Raw genomic sequence first — 15024 nt, forward strand, 5'->3', positions numbered from 1 at the left:
CTCCGTACCATGGGGTCCATGGGTCAGGAGCAAACTGCTCCAGCATGGGTCCCCCCACAGGCAGCAGCTCCCCCCAGGCCCCCTGCTCCTGCGTGGGCTCCTCTCCATGGGCTGCAGCTCTGGCCTGGGGCCTGCTCCTGCGGGGACTCTCCATGGGCCACAGCCTCCTCCAGGCCACATCCACCTGCTCCACCGGGGGCTCCTCCACCCATGAGGGGGCTGCAGCGTGGAGATCTGCTCCATGTGGGACCCATGGGCTGCAGGGGGACAGCCTGCTCCACCAGGGGCCTCTCCACAGGCCACAGGGGAACTTGTGCTGCCTGCCTGGAGCACCTCCTGCCCTGCTTCTGCACTGACCCTGGGGGCTGCAGGGCTGCTTCTCTCACTTTCTCACTCCTCTCCCAGCTGCTGTTGCACAGTGTGTTTTTTGTTTTTTTTTTCCCTTTCTTCAGTCTGTTCTTCCAGAGGCCCAACCAACTTTGCTCACTGGGCCCAGCTCTGTCCAGCACCAGATCCCTTTTGGAGCTGTCTGGAGCTGGCTCTGACCTGACACGGGGCAGCTGCTGGGCTCTGCTCACCAAGGCCACCCCTGCAGCCCCCTTGCTTCCAAATCATTGTCAAGTAAACCCAATACAAACATCAAAATTACTCCAGTCACTTCCTAAACATTTATGGAGAGCATGGTACCACTTTTTTTTTTTTTTTTTTTTTTTTTTTTTTTTTTTTTTTTGCGCTTTGTTAGGAATCATTACATTATAACATCATATTTAATTATTTGAAACACTGTAGCTGTCCAGGAGAGAAGCTAAGATAGAGTCCTTAGTTGACAAGGAGACATTTGCTAAAAGAGTTTAACTCTCTAGACAGCAAAGGGCAGACACGTGGTGGAGAGATGATGGTGGCCAAGCCTGTACATAGCAGAGACCAGACATCAGCTAAGAACAGCAGGTTCCCAGGCTTCAGAAGTGATAGAGAGAGGGACTTCTCAGGATCCAAAGGGGGTTGTGTAGACTTTTCTGCAGCTGTGGAAGTCACCAATGTGCTGGACTGAGAGCAAGCCTGAGTAAAGAGGACTGGTTTGCAAAGATGGAGATGTGTTTCCAGATTGTTTAGTTTTCATTTGCCTTATTTTGAGTTTTCACCCCCAGAAAGTCACCTGTCCTAGTACCTGTTCGAGTACAACCTAGCTTTCCTATATTAAAACCATTGCAGTATTTTAAAAGTGTTCCTCGTGGAAAAAAGGAATGAGCAGTCAGACCTCAGAGCTCTGGCCCCGTGAGAACCCCACTGCAGCTTGTAACCAAGACCAACCCACTGCACTGGAAAGACTGTGGCACCAGATTCCCGACTATTGCAGATTGGCAGATTACTGGTTTACATAGCTATTTGGGGTCTTCCATGTGGTATTTCTCATTATCACAGCATACCTGTTCACATATTTATGTATACGATTAGCTTAACATAGAACACTTGGTCATAAAGAAATTATTTACACAAATGTTTTCAACTGTTCTTTAAAAGGGAACTATCACTACAGTGTGATTTACAGAGTGATTGATAAAAATAAGCTGAACCCAGACTCTAAAGCATCCTTTTTTATACAAAACTGCTTAGACACTTTGGCATGAAATTTAATTAAAATAGGAGTTAGTATCCAAAGACAGATGGATAAAGGAAATAATGCAAAATGAAACACAGGGAAGATTTACATTCTTTCAGACTTCCCTTTTCCAATGTATTCTGAAATATGATTCACTTAGAGAAGCATGTGATAAATTGTAGTTGTGGCATCTCTTTCATATGTGATGTTAAATGTGATTGGTTATTGCATGCTGTGTAAAAAGTTAAGAAATGTTGTGAAATACTGCAATAATTCTATTAACAAGTTACCACCTGTAAATATTTGATTACTTTGATATGAAGTTGATAAATTGGGTCTGGGTTTTGTTGATGAGTGTCTTCATTTTGCTATTTCAGTATCCATGTACTGTTAGATCTGCTCTTTGGTGCTGTTTTACCACAAGGGAAAACTAAGTATCAGGTTTCCATTAGGTTGCTTATCATTTAATAGCCTGTGGTCCTGTAGTCTAAATAACTTCTTGCACATTTTAGCTGGTATATTTGGAAGGATCATTTTAAATGCTGATCAGGATTTTAAGCTTGCAGCTGTTCTTATCATTTCTGATATTATTCTGAGCAAAATGAGAGGTTTGGATTCTTTAACCTAAGCAGTCATTGGAAACTAGATCTCGGAGAAAAAAAAAAAAAAGATTTTAAAGAAAATTATTTGAATATAAAGTTGTTGCCTGCAAAGTTAGGTGAAAGAACAAGTTTTTTAGTGTACATGTGACATCAAATGTCTCCCATTTTTAATACAAATGTTACAAATCTCCCCCTCCAACTCATGGTGATACTGTCTGTTCAAATACAAAAACTTAATCTTATCAGCCAAAGACTAAGGCGATTTCTGTATTTAGAAGCAATTAGTCTTTGCAGCTGCTAAACTGCAAAAACACTGTAGGCAGCTTTAGGATCCTTGAGCATTTCTGATTTGGTAGCCTTCAAAAGAGTTACTGGTTGTCATTGAATCTCTGTTCTTTGTTCATGGCTGTGAATCTGCTTTGTTCTCTATATTTTTCTCACTGAATTTCTCAAAGAGTTTCTCACTGAGTCAACACAATCATTCTCACTGCTTTTGGCAATCACCACTGAGATGATCCCATGTAGGAAATGCTGTGTGATGCCTCCCTTCAAAGATGACTGGCTCAGGTTGTTTGCACTTCACCCCAAGAAAACCAAAATGAATGAAGACAGGGAGCTTGAAATCAGAAATAATAATAACATTAATGAGAAGGATCATTAACAGGTCAAAATATTTGCTTTCGTTTAAAAATTATGTCGCTGAACTGTAACAGCTAGGTTATTATTTAGGAAAACTTAATAAGGCCTCCGTAAAGCACATTTTGCATAAAGTGACAGGAGGCCTGAAACATATTGTCAGTATTAATTTATTCATTGGAATCATTTCAAGTATCTCCTGGATGCCTTAGATCAATGTGTTTGTGTACTGAGTGTACGTATCAAATAGCAAAGCAAGCTCAGATTCTGTTTCATCGTGTGTCCAGCTGGGATGGTGAATACACATTGTTGGGTGCTGGAAGATCAGAGGAGCAGCAGATAAAGGGCAATGATGGGGTCTTTAGTTTCTCCCTGTGCAGGTTATGTGACTGCCACATATTAGGATGTTGTGCAGCCTGTTTTAAGATCCGTCTAATACCTGAGCAGTTGGTTAGAGGGGCTTTTAGAGGAAATACGACCCTGGACTTTGTCCTGAGTGGAGATGGGTCCTGGGATCCAGAAGAGGCACGTTGCAACAGCAGCTGGAATGAAATGAGGCTCAAAATCCTACTGACACAGCAACAACACAACCACAACAGCTATGATCCACTTCTCTGTGATGCACACAGAAATAAAGATTCTTACTAAGAAGAACCTAAGAGTGTCAGCTGAGCGAAGGAAGCTGCACCAGGTGGTGAGGGAGCTACTTGAGGACACCATATGTGAAATACGAGGCCAGCACCCACCACCTGTTTTGAAAGGCTTGAGAAAAAGCTAAAGGAAGACAGCACAGCTAGATGACAGAGTAAAGGAAGTTGTGAGCAATAATTGGGTGTCCATTTTAAAAGCTGAAAATGACGTTTTTAACAGATTTAAATGTAAAAACACAGTAGGGCAGGCTACAGGAGGTTTGAGAAAATGTGCAAAGAATCAGAAGTAGTAAGTCTTATTTTTGATGCCTCAGGACCAGCGTGCCTTCCAGAGTTGGTTGAGCCAATGATCATGGTGTAGAAGTCATTCTTAGAGAGACCTGTTTCAGAGAACTTAAATAAATTCTTTGTGTCTATGTTATCTTCAGAAGAAACTGGAGAATTCAGTGCTGGACCATTCCTTATTGGTACTACAGCTGATGTGCTTTCCTTAAATTTCCAAAGTTTTTGATAAAGCTCCTCACCAAAGATTTTTAAGAAATAATGTAAAAGGTAAAGTCTCAGAGTAGGCATTGAGAGAAACAGAAAATAGCACTTCTCAAAATAGAGGAGGTCACAACTGAAGGCTTGCATTCAATTACTGGTCAGGTAAAAAGAGAGAACAGTGAAGTCAGAAGGTTTCCCAATGAAGCACAGCTGTTGACTGTACTGAAGACAAGAGCTTATTGCAATATTGTCTTAGGTTGAGTGACTTTTCAAAAATGGCAGGTGAAACTCATTTCAGATAGTTGTCATGTGATACAGTTAGGAAAAAAAAACACCAAATTTGCCTGTAATATGATGGGCTCTCACCTGGCTGTTGCCAAGCAAGAGTAAGTTTTTGCAGTATGATAAATTACTCTGTGAAAAGAACATTTCAGATTTCAGTAGCAGTCAAAAATAAATAAAATTATAAGAATTACTAGGGTAAAAAGTACTGAACAATGAACATCATTACACCACTGTATAAATATGCAGTTTACCATATCTTGAATGCTGTGTATGGCCACTGAGTGATACAGGTTACAGTAGCAGGCAGATATCTGTTGTGACCTCTAATGGCAGGAGTTCAGTACAGCTTATGAATAAAAGAAACTCATCTGTGTATAGAGCCAGGTAAGCATTTAGGATACAAACCCATTGCAGACTATGTGGTATCTGCCTTTATTAATTGTTGTCATCACTGTTAGTTGGATTTGCTTTAAATCAGAAAGGCAGCAATCTGTTGTGGCGGGCAGCGTTTATGCAGCATTTACCCATTTTTGTAAAAACCCTTCATTTGTGACTTTAAGAACATAGAGCAGTATGAAAGAACAAACATAAGACAGTTCCTTTAATGAACAGCTTCCAGTCTTTTGCAGGTTTCTCCAACATCAAAAGTGTTGAAGCTAACTAAAACCATTAGAAGTGGAGGGGTCATCTCGAATGACAGGTTGAAGTGATTTCCAAAATAACACAAGAGACTGAAAATATTAACGTGAAGTCCTGTGCTCCTGAGATCTTTTCAATATTGCTTTTATTATAATGAACCATTACATTTTGTTGCATTTGTTATCCACGGGTTTTCTATCTTGGTCAAATTACAGCCTGCTGATATTTTAATTTGCACTAAAAATGACACTTTTTCTCTCTTGCAAAATCATAAACCAAAATGAAATTCTTCTGCATTGACTGCTTGGTACACCGTGGAAAATCCATTACTATATCACAGGAGAAAAGTTTAAACTGGATGAATAATAAGGAGAGAGAAACATCCTGTTTCATCTCAGCAAAAGAACAAAATTACCATGAACAACGTCCGGAAAGCATTCTGTGGGAGTTGGTCCTTGAGCAGGAGAGCCAGCTGCCATACTTGAGTTATGATGAGCACATTGCAGAGGAGCTCAGAGGATGTACTTTGACTATCTTTTCCTCAGGCTACTTTATCTTTTTTTTTTTATTATTATTTTTTTGGCTGTTGGGGTTGCTGGGCTGTTCTACAGGAATGTAGGCATGTTCTAATAATATTTTTAGGGGCTTGATTCTTAAAAATCCTTAACATCATCAGTTTATTCTCAGATGCTCAAAGCCAAACACTGCAGTTTGGCATGATATGAAACTTTGCATACCTTAGACGTGCAGGCCCCTAAGCAAATAGTCTCCCATTTTTCATTGTGTTACATGATACTTTCCCTGAATGTTTCCATCTGCCAACGTCTGAAGGAACTGGAAGAACACACCTGAACTCGAGGAAGCTCTTTTCAATCATGTGGCTGCCAGCAATGTGCCCAATGGTTAGTCTCAGTGGGAGATACAGCCAGCAGCAGCAGTTTGCTCACCGTAGGGCATTTAATCTCTGTGTCTCCCTGTCTGCCCTGATGAATTACGTGGTATACCTCACTAATATAAAACAAGTTAATAAATAAAGTCAGCATATTCAAAGTCCTAATGTAAATCATGATTTTTAATATTTTTTTTAAGATACAAACTGAATGTGCTGACTTTCCATTATCAAAATGTAGGAAGCAGTTTTTATAAACTGAGTCTTCATTTCAGGTCTGTTTATCGATGGAGCTGTGCCTCTTCTGTTAAAGTGACATGCAGTTTGCATGGAGAAGAGTTTTAAATGCTTCACTCCAGACGAGATAAGTTGTTAGTTGATGACTTTTTCTTTTGGTGCTAAATTTCATTTTTCGGGCCACTGCCACATCATTCTGTCCGGCAGACTAGTGTGACAGTGGAGCCGCATGGTAAACTGCATCAGGGAAGGCTAAAAATAATAAGGCAGGACAAAAATGCGAACAGGTATTTTCAAATCTTAGTTCCTGAAGAGAGTGTTCTTACCAAGGCAGCAAGGAATGCTTATCCTATTGTGATGACCATGGCTAGAAAATGTTCACAAGCATTGTTTGGAAGCTACTCGGCTCAGTCTGACTGAGGGCACCAAGTCCGGGCTAAGCAGGTTAAAGACACTTGCCTCTAGATAATGAGATTATGTGATAAATTAAGCCACCTGTGGAGCAGAGATGGGTCTTTGGAGAGAGGTGACAGGCCATTAAGGAACAGAGAGAGAAAACAAACCATTAGCTCTTGTGGATTTAGGACAAGCTGACAATACAGCTGTGGTTATAGTTTGCGTGGTCCAAAAGCTGGTGTTTCTGTCAGTGTTACTGAAGTATCTAATCAACATGTTATTAAGATTGCTTGTGTAGTACACATGCCATGTAGTTACAGTTATGCTTCTTAGACACAGCAAGCCTCAGTAGTCCATAGTAAAAATTATTGCAGCCAAAGTCACACATCCTGAAATGTTATCAGGCCCTCCCTACTGCTTAGAAATGTAGAGAGTCGGTCAAAAGGGTTTGAGCATAGAACAGTGAATTTTTTTCATTAGTAAAAATTCAAAAAATACAGGCTTTTTTTATGAAGCATTTTCATCCATATTGTTAATTTTTGTTAAAGAGACTAATTCTTCTCGGTTAATGAAAGCAACCAGTCCAAATTCCCTGTCTACGTTTCCTCTGTAATTAAGAAAGGAAGGGAGAGAGAGACGCAGACCTTTAGGGTGTATTTTTATCCCAGGTGGTTTAGGATGAGGCAGATTGCTTTAGGAAACTTCATAGAATCATAGAATCACAGAATGGCTTGGGTTGGAAGGGACCTTAAAGATCACCCAGTTCCAACCCCCTGCCATGGACAGGGACACCTCCCACTAGACCAGGTTGCTCCAAGCCCCATCCAGCCTGGCCTTGAACACCTCCAGGGATAAAGCTTCCAGCCTCTCGGTTTGTTAGCAGGAGCATAGGTCTAAGTACGCACTAAGTATTTACTTTTCAGACAGCTCAAGTTACAGGAGGTGACTCCCCCTGAACATTTCATTTAATGTCACTCTGAGGGCTGTGACTTAAACATTGTGGTTTATATTTCTTCTACAACTCCTATTTATGTGCTAGCATAGCTGTTACAGCCTTGCTGCCTGTATAAACAACCATTTCGTGAATCCCATTAAGCTCTTGGCTTCTGTGCTTACCACACACATGTGAATTCAATAAGTTAATTGTATTGTTCAGAATTTAAGTGTTTGCTTTTTTCTATTTGCTTGTGAAACTGCTCAGATTAATTAGATTTCACCTTCGTGCATGAGGAGGCAGAAATAAAGCCCATTTTATTAATCTTTGTTTCAAGTCAAATAATAGATATCTTTTGGGCATGTCTGTGATAACTTCTGTGAGAGCCATGTTCTCTTCTGCCAACATCTTATGCTGGGACTATGCTACGAAATAAAGCATGACAAGCTTGAAGAGTACAACAGATCTATATAATAGCTTTGTAATATTGTTCCTGTTATTTTCTATGCTGTTTCTTTGGTATGCAAACAAGGTGGTTGCTGATTTGATCACTGATACTTACAGAACAAATGTTTTCATAGTGACACCAGGTCCATGGAAAGCAGGCTTGGGTTTTGTTTTGCTTTTCCTGCATTGATAACAGGTCACTCTGACTGTAGCCGCGAGTTGTCCAAATTAATCCCCTTTCTGTGCATTGTTTTGCATTTATCAGCATCTAATTGTATCTGTTCCTGATGCCAAATCACTAGTAGTTCCCTCACAGGGGGCAGTATTTGAGGCTGAAATCTGCTGACTGTCCAACAGGGAGGATCCTGGAATAACTGAGGCAAAATTTCAGTCTTACTGAAGAGATGTTATGATATGTGGGAAATATAAGGGATATATAGAGGAAAGAATGTCAAAAACAACCTGCTAGAGGACTGCCAGGTTAACTCCTAAAGAGAACCAGGTAATGTCTTGGGTTTGATTTGTCTCCTGTGTTGGAGGAAGCTCAGCACAGTTCTGATTTCCTTTCAATCAGGCATTTATCCTAATAACATATATATGGGAAGAGTAAATTCGTTCTGCATTTTGACAGCTTCACCCCCTCTGAGACTTTCTGCTGTCCTGAGCTAGCATGGATAAGGAAACTTCTGGATTTGACTCAAAACTTCAATTATCTTAAGCCCTCTTCTCCCTTGTGTACCATCTTTTTAAATGGTTTCAAACCAACAGAGGGTGCTTGACTGCACAACGTGCCATAGTTTTGCTGTGATTTACTGGATCTTCGATGCTTAAAAGGCATGTTGGGCCACTTTGCTGAGAGCACGAATTAGAGTAGCTGTGTTAGCAGACTGCGTGTTCAAGTTCACCGAGGGCTGAGAGATTTTAAGGAGGAACAACGGATCTGTGATCATAGGGGAATTCACCTACTGGAACAAAAACACTCCCGTGCAATTCCAAAGGAGATCTTAAGATGAAGCACTGATGTTTTGTTTATGTTATCTTTCACCATTCATATCTGCCTTCGGTTCTGATATTTCGTTCCTACAGGACTGCACAGCCGTTATCTTTCCCACATCCCATATGCCCAAATCATGTATAAAGATATTTAGTTCAAATACCATGCATGCAAAACATTCCACGCTGTGGGTACAAGGTGACGTTTGGTGTGTCATTAGCACGCTGTGGTGTTCAATTACAATACAGCGCATTTATTTTTACACAGCCTTCTTCATAGAAAGTATGGAAAATTGCTTTGCGGTGAGTCATCTGTCAGCTAAAGAACTAAAAGTCTTGTAGCGATATTTAAAGAGAGAAAGTGGCTCAGAGCTGACAGAGTTCAAGACAGAAAAAGAAACAGAAATGAAAGAGAGGGCCTCCGACTCTGGAGAAAATAGAGGCAAAGACTGGAGGGGGAGGAGTGATGAGGAAGCCGAGCACACTGAGGATGTCAGAGGCAGTTCAGGACACTGCAGAGCGTTTGGAAACAGGAGATGGGCTACAGGTGTCTGCTGCGTGACTCCGGCATTGGGCAAGCAAAGATCCTTGACCCTGAGAGAATGGCATAAAACCAGGAAAAAAAGCCCACTGGGCTCAGCACATTGTAAAAAATTTAGAAATGTGCAGGCAGAGGTTGAGGGAAGGATAAATGGCTGAACCTTCTGCAGCAAGGCTTTGGAAGAACGCTGGCTCTCGGGGCTCCATGATTAAATGTGTGAGGGTTTCGTTAGACTATGGAAGAGGGGATTTCAGTTAATTAGACAGGAAATTATTATAGGCATAAATACAGATTTCTGCAGCAGTGCAGTCAAAGGCAAGATGGATTCTGGCAGTCTTCCCTTGCTGGTGCCAGGAAGGCTTACATTCACAGGAGAGTGTGTGTGGGAGCAAGTCAGTTCAGGGTCAGAGATGACTTCAGAGTTCTGGCTTTGTGCACGGTGATAAGATCTGAACAGAGCAACTTGAAAGCTGTCTTGGAGAGCAAGAGGGACTTCCTTCCCTTGACATTTGAGCCTTTTGAAGAATTAGCTCGTAAGGAAATTATAATATAACAAGGGAATGGCAGAACCAAGACAGGCTGCTAAAGAGATCAGAGATTACTTGCCAAGGTCACTGATGCCCTGCGTGCTTTACCTATAAAGCTGATGTCCAAAGCTGAGCTAGCAGGAAGGTATCCCAAAGGGAAATGATGTTTAAGGAGGAGAAAGTAGAAGAGTCAGAAACGGATGAGTGGTGTTTTTAAGGCACAGAACTACCATGGAGGGACACATCAGTCTTTTGTTGTAAATTACTTGCATTCTTGCCTTCTTGGTCAATCTACCAACTGGTTGTGTGGACCTCTTGGAGGAGCTCCTCATCCCATGTCCCCCAGCATGCCCATATTGGTTTTTGCCTTGGTAATGCTTTTGACCTCACTCTGCGTAGAACCACAGTATCTGCCTTAAGAGAGTAAATGTGATGTAAAGTATATAGCACAAAGGACAGTACAATCTTTTCTGAAAGCAGAAGGGAAAAGAACTTTTCTTACTCTCTGCATTCACAAAAGTTGGCTTTGACATTGTAGCACTGAAAGGCATTCTAATCATAAAAGTAAGGTTAGAGCCACTCAGACGTCCCGGAGTTTGAAGGGAGTAATATTTCATTGTATGCAGTTCCAAAATGCTTATTACAGATCTTCTTATTTACAACTATCATTTCTCTTTTGAATCTGCAGAGGAGTATCAAGGACAAACCAAAAGAAAACGCATTCGAAGGAAGAAACAAAAGAGCAGTTTGCAAAATTCTAAAAGTCTGCATGGAGAACAAACAGAATCCAGAACGCAAGAGACTCTTGTTCAAGATAATTTACAGCTGCAGCAGATAGACAGCCCCAAAATGAGCAAAAACAAAAAGAGGAAAATGAAAAAGAAGCGACAGAAAGAAAAAATGAGAGCAGCTGGCTTGCTAACAAAAAATACTGGTGTGGATTTTACATATCAGCCTGACAAAAACAACAGAGAAGGAGCAGCAGGCTTAAAAGACATAGATGAAAAGGCAGATAGCATCCTGGATTTCTTGCAGGCAACACAACAAATTTATTTTGCTGACAGTATGTATCATTTTCTCCTTTTTTTTTTTTTTTTTTTTTTAAGTATTAACATGTTGAGAAAATAGGTGTCTGGTTCTTATTTCTGTAGAATGGTCCAAATCTACCAGAGAATTATCTTTTGAATTTGTAAGAGATGCAGATGCTTAGCATTTGTCCCATGTCCTGGTGTGTACATTAAAGCATCCACATCAATGTAGAAAACTGTGGTCTTTGTTTCTCTGTCTTTGAAAATGCACATAATATTCCTTTCTCATTTTTAAAACATTCCAATGTGCTTGGGTAAGTGTAGTGGTTTAAATGAACCAAATTCTTCTTTTCTCTGAAAGCAAACATCCAGAAGGGTTACTTCCTTTCAAAAAGCTCCAAATGAGGGCAATAATTGCTATTCTAAACTACTTTCATGCTTGCTATCTCTGAACCAACCTACTTTTTGAAAAGCTCTCCTTCCCAGGGGGAGATTTATTTGTAATGTATAATGAAATCTAGACAGACTGCATCCAAGAGGAAAGAGGAAGATACTGTTGGCATTGGGAAAGGGTATTGGCATAAAGTACTTGTGAATGAGATGAGTGTCATCTGATGTTCAATGCACATTACATAGCACTTTAAATAGGTTTACATGGATATTTTCCCTAATGGCCTATTGAATGCTCATTCTGGACACTAAAATCAGGGAAATTCATATTGTTGTAGCTAAGTATGTTTCTTCTGTTGCCCTCCAAAACAGCTGTTTGTATGGTGCTTATGTCATTAATGCCTTCCAGAAATAATGATGTTTTAATGATAATTAAAATGATCTGTACATATACCAGCTTATGCTGGTATCATCTAGAATTAAATGTTCTATCTTAAACGCAAGATAAAGCATTCTTTAGTTGTTCAGCTCAGAACATAGCTTTAAAATGATAACTGCCTTGTAAAACTGGAAAAAAGCAGTGAAAATATTTTCAAAGTGCATGGCCTTGACTGTCTTTGTGGAGCTACATGAAGACTAAACAGCTTACCTACCTGTATGAGTCCATTTTCAGTCAGAGCTGTCAGCCCCTACTCCCATAAAATTCATCTCTAGATTACAGAATTACTTTAAAAACCCTCTTAGGGTGACATCAGCATTTTCATTTGTTTTTCTTAAGATTTATATACAGAATTTTCTATGCTTACTGTTACAATATTTCCTCTGTGTCAGGTCTTCATGCACTGTCTAGCATTTGAAAGCCATCCTACTTTCTGGCTAATGTATTTCCATCACCAGAAACAAGGATCTTACTACTTCAGTGTATAGCTAAGTAAACGTAAACTACACTGCTTTTTACAGTTGTTGTAGTGTAAATCCAGAGTAACTGAGTAAAATTGTAAACTCAGTTAACCATTCTGTTGTTAACACGTGGTCCAGAACAGACAACTGGTCGATTGTCCACAGCTGTGTCACATGTAGATTTAAATAAAAATTATTTAGCTGCCTGGCTTCCCAGGACATCAAGTTCAGGTTTTAGCAGTGGCAGACGGACTGACTAGCCCTGCTGTCAAACCTGCAGATCAGAAGGTTGGGCCATCTGCTGGTAAGATCTCACATCCTTACATCGGTGTGACTAACTTTCTTGTTAGGCAAGTCCTAGTTTAAATATAGCTCTGGCATCATGCTGTTTGCCTTTTCTAGTTGAGTGACTTTAACACTCCCCTTTTTTTTTTAGACAAAGTTGGAAGCCATTGCTTTTAGCAGGGTTTTCAAGTGGTCACATTGGATTATACTTCTTGTGCTTATGTCAGAAAGCTGAATCGGGAAAAATCTATTCTTACCACTTGGTCTGCTGGTTAAAAAAAAAAAAAAAGAAAGATTATAACTTATAAATATTTTAACTTATAAAGGGAGTGTGGTTAAAGAGATGTTCCATTGTTACTGGAATGGGAGAATTAATTTGTGCTTTGGCACCATAGAAACAAAGTGTGTCCTTCTCTGCTGTGTCGCATGCTGTAATATCCGCTTGTTAAATAAAAACATTAAAGTACAGTAACAAGGTAATTGGATGCCTCCAGAAGTGCTTTGCATTAGCTCCATGCAATTGTTTCCTGTCTCCACGTGTGGATTTTTGTAATATGTACTGTATAAGAAGCGAAGTCTTTTGTCTACTGTACAGTCTCGTCGTCATACCAAATTTAGATTCCTCTTGCATATGTGTCATGATGAATTCTATTGTCCTTTTTAGTTTTTGAATTTGGTATTTTCCCCTCTTATCATTGTTTAAATAATGAAAAAATGAACAGACTGCTCTTTAGTACATGATGTCTGATTGTAAGTTACACTAAAAAGGAAGGCACTATCTTTGAAAATTCTCCATACATGTTGAATGTTTTGAATGTGTTTTCCCATTGTTTTCCAGATAAATCAGAATGCACGGATTCTGCTGTAAATTCAGCAACTACTCAAGAACTTTTACAACATCTTGAATCTCGCAACATATCTTCCTCAGATGTGACCCATCTACATCAGCTGAAATCCCTTGTATTGCTACAGGATATTGACAGACTGAACGATGCTTTGAAACAATTCCAAGAACATTCCATGATGCCTCCTGGTATGTACCATTCAGGCATGATCATTCACTGATGTTCTTTTTTTGTGTGGATTAAAATTCAGATTTGTCAGAGGTTTGTATAGGGAAGCTGTAAATAATTGTGGCAGAAGTGGTAAATATGTGTTTATACAATATCTGAAAGCATATTTCCCACAGAAAATATAATAATAACCAAACAAGAAACAGGGAATTAAAAGTACAGAAACTTCATTTTATGCAATGACTGCAGAGTACAAGATGATTAAGGTTCTTAAATTTTTTTTATTTTTAGTCTGAATTGTTTTAATATTTAGTCATGTTTAAAGAATATTTTAATATGCTGTCTTTATAATCTTTTTAAATCATTGAAATTAACATGTTTATCTTGGAGTTTTCAGTCACCCAGTGTAAGATGTATTTTACATGCATATGAATCAGTAAAGCCCATTATTTCATTTCATTTTTGGTTACCTACATGGCTTCTTCAACACATAGATTTTGCTTGCTAGTTTTGCTTTACTGGTTTGTTATTGTTTAAATATAAATGTCAGTTTTAAGTTGCTAAAAACACTGTTAATTATGTAAAAAAGCAAAGTCTCTATAATAAATAACATAATAATGTCATTTATAAAAAGAAAAAATATTACGTTACTAAACCCTTTCATCCCTGAGGCCCAAGTCTGATTCCACTCATGTTCCTTTTGTTCTCTATTATATCCCCTGTAATTTTAGTAAGATTTCTTCTTGGACAGTTAATAGTTGCTCAAGTGATTGTGAGATGAGCATGTAGCCCATACAAGGTCCATAACAATTCATTTTTGAAGCAGTTGATATTTAAATGCTCATTCATACTTGTCATTAGTACATTTGTTGGTGGCAGCAGCCAAATCTACAAGATGTGCTGAATTTTCTTGCCTCCCAAGGAATTTAATCAGAGCTGAGAGCACTTGCTATGGCACAAGAGAATCTCAACCATTTCAGATCATCCTCTAAGTTCTTTTAAAAGTAATGGCTCAAATGGTAGTAGTGTGGTAACAGAGTAAATAAGATCATAGCTCTCAGATGCTTAGCAATAACATTCAAAGAAGAGACTGCTGTTCACAACATCATTAAATAATTTACAGCATGATAGTGGCCAAAGATCACAGTCAAGATTGGAGCACACTGTATGCTGTGTTTTGTTATAATACAGAAAAGAGAGAATTCCTGCCTGCAGAGCTCATAGCTGATAAATTTTGAAATGGACACTTTTAAACAGTTAAATATGGATTCTTCAAGATGTAAAAAAGTTCTGTGACAGCCCTTCAGGTTCTGATAGTGTCCTGGTTTCAGTTAGCACAGAATTAATTTTCTTCCTAGTAGCTGGTGGAATGCTGTGTTTTGGCTTAGAATGAGAAGAGTGCTGATAACACCCCGATGCTTTAATTGTTGCAGAGCAGTGCTTATACTAAGCCAAGGACATCTCAGCCTTTGCTCTGTCCTGCCAACGGGCAGGCTGGGGGGTGCAGTAAGAGCTGGGAGGGGACAGACCCAGGACAGGTGACCCA

General features: G+C 39.5%; 1 protein-coding gene across 2 annotated transcripts in view; it reads left to right on the forward strand.

Moving 5' to 3' along the window:
- The window catches only part of ERICH1 (glutamate rich 1), a 102175-nt gene that overhangs the window by 51633 nt on the left and 35518 nt on the right, over positions 1-15024 (forward strand). For both annotated transcript variants that reach the window (XR_014317102.1, XM_082755803.1), the window contains exons 4-5: positions 10551-10925; positions 13304-13498. Coding sequence is in view for 1 of the 2 variants with exons in the window: in XM_082755803.1 (XP_082611929.1) it covers positions 10551-10925; positions 13304-13498 (570 nt within the window). In the remaining variant the exon portion in view is untranslated. The remainder of the gene's footprint in view (positions 1-10550; positions 10926-13303; positions 13499-15024) is intronic.

This window comes from Aythya marila, assembly GCF_965140915.1.
Source record: "Aythya marila genome assembly, chromosome: 3".
Taxonomy (NCBI): domain Eukaryota; kingdom Metazoa; phylum Chordata; class Aves; order Anseriformes; family Anatidae; genus Aythya; species Aythya marila.